The sequence below is a fragment of the Lynx rufus genome, unplaced genomic scaffold, assembly GCF_022079265.1.
Source record: "Lynx rufus isolate CCGP_SWC_20201006 ecotype Redwood Valley unplaced genomic scaffold, mLynRuf1.p SCAF_2, whole genome shotgun sequence".
Classification (NCBI taxonomy): Eukaryota; Metazoa; Chordata; class Mammalia; order Carnivora; family Felidae; genus Lynx; species Lynx rufus.
Window position 1 is genome coordinate 207,598,978 of NW_025814834.1, and position 11,539 is coordinate 207,610,516.

Consider the following 11,539-nt stretch of genomic DNA (forward strand, 5'->3'; position numbering starts at 1 on the left):
CACAGAGCCTGACGCGGGGCTCGAACTCACAAGCTGTGAGATCATGACCTGAGTCGAAGTCGGACACGCCGCTGACTGAGCCACCCAGGTGCCCCTCGTATACACCTATTTTTAAAACTTACTTAACCAATTAACTATTGATAACGTTGACATTGTTTTTATTCTTGTTATTAAAAACAATGCTGCAATGAATAATCATGTATATTTGTCATGTTCAGATGTGTAAGAATTTATGTAGGGAGAATTTCTGGAGGTGGAATTTCTAGGCCAATGGGTGTGGGCACTTTTACTCTTGATCATAATTGCCTAATTGTTAATTATAAGGAATGTGCAGTTTCACACCCATCAGCAATATATGACAGCCTCTGTCCCTGCACCTTTGCCAACACAATGTGTTATTAACTTTTGGGCAAGTTCCATTAAAAAAATTAAAGTTAGACTTCATTTTAAGTGTTTGTGCGTGTGACAAATTCACGATCACCTCTTGGATTGAAAATCATCAAAAGTATCTGGGGATGTTAACAATCTGGAGATTCTAACCCCATGTTCTTGGTTAGACTCCACGTAATTCTTGGTTGACTCCAAGGATAATTAAGGAATGTGGTCGAAAATGTCATGGATAGCCAATTTCTTTAGTAAAGAGGTTTTATTTTTGTGGCGAAATTTACAGATTTTAGATGCATTTTACATATTAATTTTGACCAGTGGGTACCTTCCTACATTTTCAAGAATTTAAAGCGTAACCTGTAGAAGCTAGCTTGATGAACACACGGATGTTTTGGGTAAGATTTTGTGTATCTTCTGATTTAGTTAAGAGATCACTAAAGAGGTCAGAAGATAGTCTGGAAGCTGTTCTATAGTCGTCTTGTGAGGATTAAATGGCATGTCCGTAATACTTCTGTCACAGTACCTGACACATAACAGGCACTCAACAAAATAGCTGTAATTATTAGCTAACAAATATGTTGTTGTAGGAGTGATGGCAGATTAAAGGGCTACTTTGGTGATATAATATGCCCTCTTGGAGGTTAAGGGCTCTGGATTGCGATAAATTCCTCCCTAGCACTCATTAGCAGTGTGACTTTGTGTATATTCCCTAACTTCCCCGGCCTCAGTTTTCGCGTCTGTAAAGTGGAAGAATAAAATCCAAGGCTCAAGGTTTGCCATCAGCTTAAATGTGCAATACTCCTAAGTGCCTGCTAACACTCGTCCTCTTCTTTCTTCTCAATCTACTGACTGGAGCCATCCAAGAACCCATCAAACGACCCAGTAAGCCCAGGAAACCAGAGGGATCGAGACCAGGGCGCCACGAGCACGTCAACTGTGGCCGGTGCGCCGCGCGTCCAAGGGGAAGAAGGGTCAGGAGCGACAAGCCGTCGCCGAGCTCCCCCAAACCATCCCGCTCCTCCCCTCTGCGAAGGAGACCCCGTCGCCGTGCAGGCCGCAGCCGGACGATCACCCCGGCAACGCCGCCTTCCGGTCTGCTCGGCCCCGCCCACTTCCGGTGCCGGCGCCGCGCGTCATCGCCTGGGGACCGAGAGCCGGTCTCGCGAAGGGTGGTGCGGGGGCGCGGTCCCGGGTGGAGGGCGGCGGAGCTCCGGGGGCGCGCGGCCTGACCTCGGCGTTGCCGCCGGCACGCGGCCATGGAGAGCGGAGGGCGGCCCTCGCTGGGCCAGTTCATCCTCCTGGGCGCCAGCTCTGTCGTCACCGCCGTCCTGTACTCCGTGTACCGGCAGAAGGCCCAGGTCGCCCAAGAGCTCAAGGTCAGTGCTGGAGCCAGCCTGGCCTCAGCCGGGTCACCCCTGCCCCCGGTCCTGGTGAGCTCACGGTTCGCCTTGGGCCGCTCCAGCGTCGGAAACTTGGCCAGAGGGGAAACCGGCCCTGACAGGTGTCGCTCCGCCAGTCCCTGGAAGAGCTAGGACCAGAATTCGGGTTTCGTAATGACCGTTTCACTGCCCCCTTTCCTCCGAAGCCCCTCTCATTACTCGGAATCTCGATTTCATGACTTTATTCGACAACTATTTGTTGACCACCGACTCTGCTCCAGGCCCTCGGGGACCAAAGTCCCTCCCCTCACGGAGATCGCATTCTGGTACAAGCAGACAGACAGTAACAAGTACATCAGATGGCATGACAGATGGGGAGAAAAATACTACAAAATAATGTGGGGAAGAGAGGAAATGCAATGCTGGAGAAAGGGAGGTTTGCTATTTTAAATAAGGTGACATTTAGCAGAGCCCAGGAGGAGGTGAGGGAGACCGTGCAGGTGTCTAGGGGAAGAACAATTCAGATGGAGGCGATAGCAAGTGCAGAAACCCTAGACTTTGCCCATTTATGTAACTACTCAGTTCCTTGCTTCTACAGACTCTTCCTTTTTAATATTTTAGTTATTTTAAAAATAACTCTTCCTTGGGCTGCCCTTTACAGCTTAGCACCTTCTCATCTTTTTTTTTTTTTTCCTTCACGATAATTTTTTGAGGTAGAGAAAATGACAGTTCCCTCCAGATTGCAAAGCAGGAAATTGAGAGTCAGAGGAAAGGTCTTACAGCTGGTCTGGTTGGAACTTAACGTCAGATCTTTTGATTCCAAGTGTGGGATTTTTTTTTTTTTTTAATTTATTTTCCTGATTGACCACATTGCTTTATTGTGAATGTCTGGCCCATGAGAGATGGACCTCTTTAGGTCGGAGGCAGGGTCTCATTTGTGCTTTGTCTTTCCTTCTAGGCTCTAACTCCGTGCTTGACGAGTGATAGATGCTCAGTAGATGTTTGTCCATTCCTTTTGGCGGAAATGTCCCAATATCGCAGTTAGGGCTTAACTTGACATTTATTTGAAGAAGGATTCCTAAACCAGACTCAGCTCATTATCATCATATCGTTTTCAGTGGAATCCCTGCTATCGAGGGGAGTGTTGGAATCCATCTGAAATGAACTGGGTTACCACGCAGTTGGATTTGTGGTGCATATGGCCTCCTCGTGAGATTCCAGCTGCCCAGTTGTTTTTCTGATTATAAATAAGTCACTCCTGAAGTGATTGGCTAGGAGTGTAACTGATAACTTCACTCGCTGCCTCTCAAAGTCAGAAATCAGGTTGGCATCAGGCTGGCTGAATGTGGGAGCTTTGAAACCGTGAACTCTCCAGGATCCGTTTTCGAAAAGTCTTGCCAGTTAGTTCCCCAATGAGGATGAAAAAGCCCCTTCCTGGAAAGAGTCGGGATTCCTAACATTTTAGAGTCTATTCTCTTGATCAGACTGCAAAATTTCCAGAGTTGGTTTGAGTCTTATCCTTGTGGATCTCTCATGGCGATGGGAATACATACTGCATGCCTGCTATGTGCCCGTCCCTGGGCTAGGCTCTCCCACACCTTAAGCTTCATTTAGTACACCTAAAACTCCGGTGAGATTTTTCTCCCCAGGTTTTTAAAAAGTTTTTTAATGTTTACTTATATTTTGAGAGAGAGAGAGGGAGATGGAGGGGCAGAGAGATAGAAACAGAGTCTGAAGCAGGCCCTAGGCTCTGAGCTGTCAGCACAGAGCCCAATGCGGGGCTCGAACTCACGAGTTGTGAGACCATGACCTGAGCTGAAGTCGGGTGCTTAACCGGTGGAGCCACCCAGGCGCCCCATTTTCTCTCCAGTTTTTTGAAAGTTTTGGAAAGGGACACTCAGGTAAATTAGGTTGCTCAAAGTCATAGTAGATACACTGGAGCTTGATTAAACCCCAGGTCTTTCTGACCCTAATCCCACTCATCTTTAAAAAAAATTCTAGGGGCGCCCGGGTGGCTCAGTGGGTTAAGCGTCCAACTTTGGTTCAGGTCATGATCTCGCGGTCCGTGAGTTCCAGCCCCGCATCGTGCTCTGTGCTGACAGCTCAGGGCCTGGAGCCGGCTTCGGATTCTGTGTCTCCCTCTTTCTCTCTCCTCCCCCACTCACGCTCGGTCTCTCTCTTCTCAAAAATAAACGTTAAAAAAAATTAAAAAAAAAATCGAACTGGCCATTCTGTGGTGGATACTTTCCCAGTTGTGTGACTTCATGCAAATCACTTCACCTCTCTGAGCCTCCGTTTCCTTGTCTGTAGTGGGGATAATAATGTCTACTGTATAGGAATGGTAGGAGCATCACATGAACTTACGCACTTAAAGTGTCTAGCTTAGTGCCTGGTGTATACAGCTGACCTTGGAACAACATGGGTTTGAACTGTCCGGGTCCACTTATCCGCAGGTTTTTTCCGATAAATACAGGACGGCAAATGTATTTTCTCTTAACGATTTTTAAAAAAAATACTTTTTTTTCCTCTAGCTTGCTTTAGTACGGGAATACAGTGTAAAACACGTATACAAAATATGTATTGGTTGACTGCTTATGTTATCAGTAAGGCTTCTCGTCAAAGTAGGCTATGAATAGTTAAGTTATATACAGATTTTCAAGTGTGGGGGGGCGTCGGTACCCCTAACCCCTGCATTGTTCAAGGGTCAGCTGTAGTGGGTCTGAGTGGTTATTCTCTAACGTATTCATCAGACACCTATTGGGCGCCTGCTATGGGTCAGGCACTGTTCTCACCACTGGGGTGGGGGGGACAGCAGTGAACAAGACAAGCAAGGTCCCATCATCTCCCACAGTTGAATAGTCCGGGGGAGGGAGACAGATAACAAACAAGTCGATAGACCGTAAGCGTGAGTTGCTAGGCTGCTATTTGTATTATCCTCACAGGGTAGGTGGTTAATAAGTTTGTATTGACGTGGCTCCTGTCGTTTACTGTATAGCACTAGCCTCACCTCACAGTGACCTCAGAGTGCCAAGTCCCCCCTCACTCCCAGAGGCTTTACTTGCCTGGCATCTTCAGATTTGTTGACGGCGATATGCCGCAAGTAGGGAGTGTCCTTCCTTCATCCCTGAATGCCCAGCGCCCAGCACAGTGCCTGGCGCATGGATGCTCAGGACACGGTCATTGATTTTATTAATTCTGTCTTGTTTGTGATGCAGCGGGCGCCAGGCGTGGTGGGTCCCCACGCGCGGTAGGTCGGAGGCTGAACGGAGGGAGGGGTGGCAGGAGTAGGGAGGTGGCAGCGGCGGTCACCGTGCTCGCCTGCTTGTCCAGGGGTAGGACGGCGAACGGGAAAGTGGGAGAAGAGCGCCAGCAAACAGAGCCTCACCCTGCAAAGTGAAGGCATCCCTTTCCTGCCATGCGTAATGGGGAGCACGGATGGAGACCTGCTCAGAGACCCCGCTGCCCGGGCCACTGCCACGCGTCTGGCACCCGTTTAGGTGCTTTACACGTAAGGCCTTTGGATGCGCAGTTCGGTGTCGTCAGGAAGAGATTAAATCATGGTCAGTCTATGGTATGAAAACTGAGAAGTACCTTTGCTGTTTTCACCAAAAGAAGTTAAAACGCAAAGGAGGGTATGTTTCCAATAACAGGAGAAAGAATGTGCACGGCACCCCGGTCTCTAGATGGCACACACCTGGTTATGTGGTACAACTTCTGGGACACAGCTTGGGGACGTGGTTCTCCACACGCTCCTTCCTGCCTCATTTCCTCATTGTCCCGACATGAGACAAGCAAACAGTCATTTTCTTGTTTGGCCTTTAGGTTTGATAGAACGCGCAGTACTCATCAGTACTTACGCTCATCAGCGTAATATGTTGTTTGCATTTAGGGAGCGAAAAGAATCCACTTGGGTGAAGACTTGAAGAGCATTCTTTCAGAAGCTCCAGGAAAATGTGTGCCTTATGCAGTTATTGAAGGTATGTTTATTTATTGGTAAAATTAAAAACTTCCTCTTCTAGAAGTTTGATAAAAATCTTGGCTGACATCGAGGGCCTTTTGTAGCCTTGGGGCAGTGGTCCAGAACTTGGGCTTCAGGGTCAGAAAGACCTGGGTTTTTGCTGTGTGATCCTGGGGGCAACCACCGAACCTTTCTGAACCTCCCTTGCCCCATCTGTAAAGGAATTCCTCCCTTACAGGGCTGTCGTAAAGCTGAAATGAGGGATCCTTGTAAAGTGCTTAGCAGAGCGCCCGCAAAACATAACCTGCCGTGATAATCATTTTCATCATTTTGGTTAATTAAGCTCAAACCAGACGAAATGTAAATCACCGTAAAAGGAGAGGGCGGAAGAATTCTTCAGAAGGCGAATAATTTGTTTCCGTTTAGGAGCTGTCCGATCGGTTAAAGAAACGCTTAACAGCCAGTTCGTGGAGAATTGCAAGGGAGTGATTCAGCGGCTGACCCTGCAGGAGCACAAGATGGTGTGGAATCGAACCACCCACCTCTGGTACGCATCCCCTCTCGCCTCGCCACCCCTCACGCACCCCTCACCAGCTCAGACACTGGTGTCCCGCACAGACCAGTTTCTTCATGCTGACAGCGTGCTTGCGTGTGGTCTGAGGACCTCTTCCATCAGAGTCCCCGAGGCATCTTGTTCAAATGCAGGTTCCTGGGCTGCATTCCAGACCTACCGAGCCAGCATTCGCACCGTGGGGGGCGTAGAATCTGTTGGTATGCCCACTGAGTTTGAGAGCCACCGATTTATGTCATGGGTTCATGAATTCAGCATCTATTGCAACAGTTTTGTGCCATCACACAGACAACCGTTTTTCCAACTGACCTAGTTTTTTGTGTGGTGTTGTTTTGTTCTGTATTTTGTTTTTTATCGTGGTAAGAGCGCGTAACGTGAGATCTACGCTTCTGGCACGTTTGGGAGCGTGGCAGGCAGTGCTGTTACTTCCAGCACATCTCCAGACTTTCTTCACCTCGTATAACTGAAACTTTATACCCATTGTAGAACAACTCCCGTTTTCTTCTTCCCCAGCCCCCGGTGACCACAATCTGCTCTCTGTTTCTATGAGCGTGACCTTTTCAGATCGTCGTGTACGTGGAGTCATGCGGCGTTTGTCTTTCTGCTGAGTGGCCCAGTTCGCTCAGCACGATGTGCTCCAGGCTCATCCCTGTTGTCGTCACAGACGGCAGAGTGTCCGTCTTTTCTGTGGCCGAGTGATGTCCCACTGTGTGTGTGTCACGTTTTCTTTAACCACTCAGCCGCTGACGGGCACCCAGGTTGTTTCCGTGTCTTGGCTCCCATGACCAATGCTGCAGGGAACAGGGGAGTGCAGCTACCTCTTTGAGATCCTGATTCCAGTTCTTTGGGATGTAACCCCAGAGGATTGGGATTGCCGGATCATATGGTAGTTTTTGTTTGTTTGTTTGTTTGTTAATGTTTGTTTATCTCGTGAGAGAGAGAGAGAGAGAGTGCATGCAAGTGGGGGAGGGGCAGAGAAGGGGCGACAGAGGATCCCAAGCGGACTCTGTGCTGACAGCAGAGAACCCGACGCAGGGCTGGAACTCGTGAGCCGTGAGGTCATGACCTGAGTCGAAGTCAGATGCTTAGCCGACTGAGCCACCTGGGCACCTTTGTCGTAGTTCTGTTTTTAATTTTTTTAAAGAAATCGGATGTTTGTTTGAATGTGGCAAAGAGAAATAAATGGCAGAGGTGACCTGTGACAGTGTTTATTGCCCACTGGTATTGCCCGAGAATCTAAAAAATTGAGCTTCCCTATTACGAGGCACTCGGATAGTAGCGATTTGTGTGTATTCTTCTAGGTATTTCAAACTTTATCCTGTCCTGGCATTTCGGCCATCCCGTCTCTACCTGGGCATGAAGTGTTTGCTGTCCTTCATTTTATCTTGGGCTCTCTTGCTGTCTTAGGAATGACTGCTCAAAGATCATTCACCAGAGGACCAATACGGTGCCCTTTGACCTGGTACCCCACGAGGACAGCGTGGACATGGCCGTGCGAGTGCTGAAGCCCCTGGACTCCCAGGATCTGGGCCTGGAGACTGTGTACGAGAAGTTCCACCCCTCCATCCAGTCCTTCACTGATGTCATCGGCCACTATATCAGCGGCGAGCGGCCCAAAGGCATCCAGGAGACCGAGGAGATGCTGAAGGTTGGGGCCACGCTCACGGGGGTCGGCGAGCTGGTCCTGGACAACAACTCCGTCCGCCTGCAGCCCCCCAAGCAGGGCATGCAGTACTATCTAAGCAGCCAGGACTTTGACAGTCTGCTGCAGAGGCAGGAGTCGAGCGTCAGGCTCTGGAAGGTCCTGACGCTGGTCTTCGGCTTTGCCACATGCGCGGCCCTCTTCTTCGTCCTCCGAAAGCACTATCTGCAGCGGCAGGAGCGGCTGCGCCTCAGGCAGATGGAGAAGGAGTTCCAGGAGCACGAGGCCCAGCTGCTGAGCCGCGCCAAGCCTGAGGACAGGGAGAGTCTGAAGAGCGCCTGCGTCGTGTGTCTGAGCAACTTCAAGTCCTGCGTCTTTCTGGAGTGTGGGCACGTTTGTTCCTGTGCCGAGTGCTACCGCGCCTTGCCGGAGCCCAAGAGGTGCCCCATCTGCAGACAGGAGATCACCCGGGTGATTCCCTTGTTCAACAGCTAACAGTCTGGAAGCCCCACAGGTAGACGTGAAGGGACCCCCCACCCCAACCTTCTCAGGAATTTTCGTCTTGAGGCCTTTAGCAGAGCAGTGATGGGGGCAGCTGTTATCCTAGGTACGACCGAGGGAGGGGACTGGGGGAGTCAGATCTCATGCCTCTAGCACTAGATGATGCCTTTCCACCCTGAGGGGGACCCTTCCAGCACTGCCTCAGAATCCCAGCCCCACCCTGGCTGCGTGTGGTGGCCTTGCATTCCTTCCTGGAACCTGAGGAGTGTGCGTGTGACTGACAACACCTCATCGCTCAAGGGCCCGAGCCAGTGACCTCTAGCTCTTCTGTTCCGGTGTCTTCTGGTCCTTTCTGGGGAATTGCTCGTTCCTGTGGACTTCAGCCTTGAGTGACTCAGCCAGCAGGGAGGCAGAAGTCGGGCTCTGGGTGCGGTGTGTGTCTGGAGGAGCTGCCTCTGAAGAGACTCTCAGTCTTGCTTGTACCCCAGGAGGAAGCCAGGCTGGCCGCGTCACTCGTGTCCCTTTCCCTCACCGGCTTACCTCTTAAACGTGTGCACATGTGTGTCAGGACGGAAGAGAGTGAAGTCTGGCATTTGCCTTCTACCTAAAAGATGGGAACTGCTCGGCAAGCTGAAGAGCGGTCACTTGAAGGGACAGTTGCGCTGTCTTGCGGTCCCTGGTGGTGAAGACGGCAGCTTGGCCGCGGCCCTTCCGGTGATCTAAAGGCAGGGCCGTCAGAGCGCTCCTCGGCCCTGGTTGGGACCTCCCGAGACCTGAGGGGGCCGAGGGCTGGCTCCAGCTCTCCCGGCCTGAGATCAGCTGGAAAGGCATCGCCACCTGAAGGAAGCGGTAAGGCCTCTGCAGCCCCGGCCTCCCGGCCATCTCCGCTTCCCTCCAAGGCTGTCACCGAGGACAAGCAGCCAGCCAGCACCCTGAGCACAGAGCCTTTTCCAGGGTCCCGCCTCCTCACGTGGGAAAGTTAACATCCCGTGGGTGTAATCACATCGCCCCCTCTGGATTGCCGTTCACCCCCTCACCTGCCAGACGAGGAGGGGAACCTCTCACCCCCTCTGGGGAGTCACAGTCTTATACACAGCTCTTCTCTCCCTTCCCTGGCTCTGAACATCCATCCCCATCCTCCTCTGTGTGGGGGCGGTGGGGGTGCTCTCAGGGGGCTGACTCCAGTTCTATGCAGCGTCCGGTGTGGACAGCACAAATTAAACACGTTACAACCAAGTGTTAGCCTGTTGCTTTGTCAACAAAAGTTCGATGGTTAGGCTGAGGCTTGCCCGAGATGGAATGGAATCCCGCCGCGGTGGGATGATCTAGGGACCTCAAGGCCTCTGTGTGTATCTTCTTTCTCTGCAGAGAGGTGGTTGGGGGCTCCCACGCACAGGTGGTGTGCAGCTTGGGGAGGCGGAGGCCTGGGGGAGGGCGTTCCGGAGGCCAGCCTGTAGGTGCCGCTGGCCTCGCTGAGACAGCCGTCTTTGAAGAAGTCCTGACCAGAGGGGCAGTGAGACCGTGGGACAGCCGTGGGGGGCTGGAGGATAGCGGGGAGGAAACCGACGTTTAGAGTGTTGTACGCTGTGCTCTTTCAAGCTTTAATTTCAAGGCAGGTTAATCCTCACAAAACCTGCAAGCTCTCATGGCATCTCTCACAGTCAAGGAACTAGCCCAAGAGGGGAAGTTCACTGGGCTGGGGGCTTGCAGCTGGTAGGTGCTGGCTCTACATTTAAACTCCCCAGATGTTTTCAAAGCCCCCTCCTGCTGTGGCAGTGGGGCTGGCTAATTTCCTCCGTGTGCGGGAATATCCCCCAAGGTATCGCTCCCATGTTAGCGGAGGGGCCAGCTGTGCGGGAACAGGCAGACGCGAGAACCCTTGTGCCTGTACCGAGTCCTGTCCGGTGAGGTGGGAAGAGTTTGGGTTTCCATGGAGCTGCCTTGGGGGTCGGGCGGGGTGAGGGGGTGGCCGAGCGTCCTGAAAGCACCTGCCCCCTTTGTCCTGTCCTTCAGGCCTTTGGCAGAGGGTGAATGAGCCGCCTGCGGTGGGTGTGCGTGGCAGTCTACCAAGAGTTCAGCCCTCGGCACAGATTTCATGCGAAAAATCAGACCAGAGTGATTGAAGAGGGAAGGCAGCCTGCTCTACCCCAGCCCCGTTCAGATCTGGGCAGATCGCATCTGCCCCAAGTGTTTTTCCAAGTGGAGCTGGGGGAGACCCACAGCAGCACACTGTCCCTGCCCTAGGAAGTGACAGCTGGTTGGGAACATGGGCACACATATCCTCAGGTTCTGGATTTGAGGTCCCTGCTAGGTCCTAGCCCAGCTGGGGCTGGGACTGTCACAGTTTCGTTCACCTGTGGCAGTTCCCACATTCCATCCCGGGAGCCTCGTCTCCAAAAAGGTTGAACAGGACCTATGCTGGACGGAGATGGGCCCAGGCTGGGAGCAGGGCATGACAGGGGGGTGAGGACATAGCGGTTAGTTCTGGACTGGCCTTGGGATAGTTGAGAGTTTTCAATTCTTTGCTGATTCAACCCTTATGCTCACCACTTTAATCCTAGGCAAACAGCTTTAGAAGTCATCTTGAATAACCACGCCTGGCTTTGAACGTCTGCTAGGCACTTCATATGTGTTAATGCGTGTGGTCTACAAAGTGGATATTGTCATCCCCAGTTTACAAGTGAGAAAAGGGAGGGTTATGTTTGTGCTTACAGCCACACATCCTCAGGAGGCAGCCAGTGTTAGCTTCCTTACAGGCCTTGTTTCTTAGACTTAGGGCAAGCAATCAGGGGAGACTGAATCACCCCTTTTTACAGGTTATGTGATGTGCTGAAGGCTACCAAGGTCTGACTATAATGCCTAATGTGATAAAAGACCAAAGGCAGTTCGTCTTTTATCACATGAAGCCTGAGAGGCTAAGAAGGGAAGTTGTCCAACAGACAACCGAGTATTACAGACACATAGTGTTTTCCAAGCCAGTCAGCACATTAACAATCACGAGTCACACCCTGGTTTTACATACCACAGGGTAAGGCTTGGAGGTTCCCTAGCTTATCTTGATGAAACAGGAGCTGGAAGGCAGGTCTTTGGAATCCTAACCC

At 51.4% G+C, this 11,539-nt stretch overlaps 1 protein-coding gene across 1 annotated transcript; it reads left to right on the forward strand.

The window, feature by feature from the left end:
* The first annotated feature begins 1,563 nt into the window (after positions 1-1,563).
* MUL1 (mitochondrial E3 ubiquitin protein ligase 1) lies at positions 1,564-9,674 on the forward strand. The gene is made up of 4 exons (XM_047085744.1): positions 1,564-1,763; positions 5,656-5,743; positions 6,151-6,271; positions 7,703-9,674. Exons 1-4 carry the CDS (start codon positions 1,644-1,646, stop codon positions 8,430-8,432), a joined length of 1,059 nt encoding a protein of 352 aa, XP_046941700.1. The 5' UTR covers positions 1,564-1,643; the 3' UTR covers positions 8,433-9,674.
* The last annotated feature ends 1,865 nt before the right edge of the window (positions 9,675-11,539 follow it).

Bases quoted from the DNA above. Each gene is read 5' to 3' on its own strand.
- MUL1 (XM_047085744.1), top strand. From the start codon at position 1,644: ATGGAGAGCGGAGGGCGGCCCTCGCTGGGCCAGTTCATCCTCCTGGGC. The intron at 5,744-6,150 runs GTATGTTTATTT...GTTTCCGTTTAG, and splicing joins GCCTTATGCAGTTATTGAAG to GAGCTGTCCGATCGGTTAAA. The intron at 6,272-7,702 runs GTACGCATCCCC...TTGCTGTCTTAG, and splicing joins AATCGAACCACCCACCTCTG to GAATGACTGCTCAAAGATCA.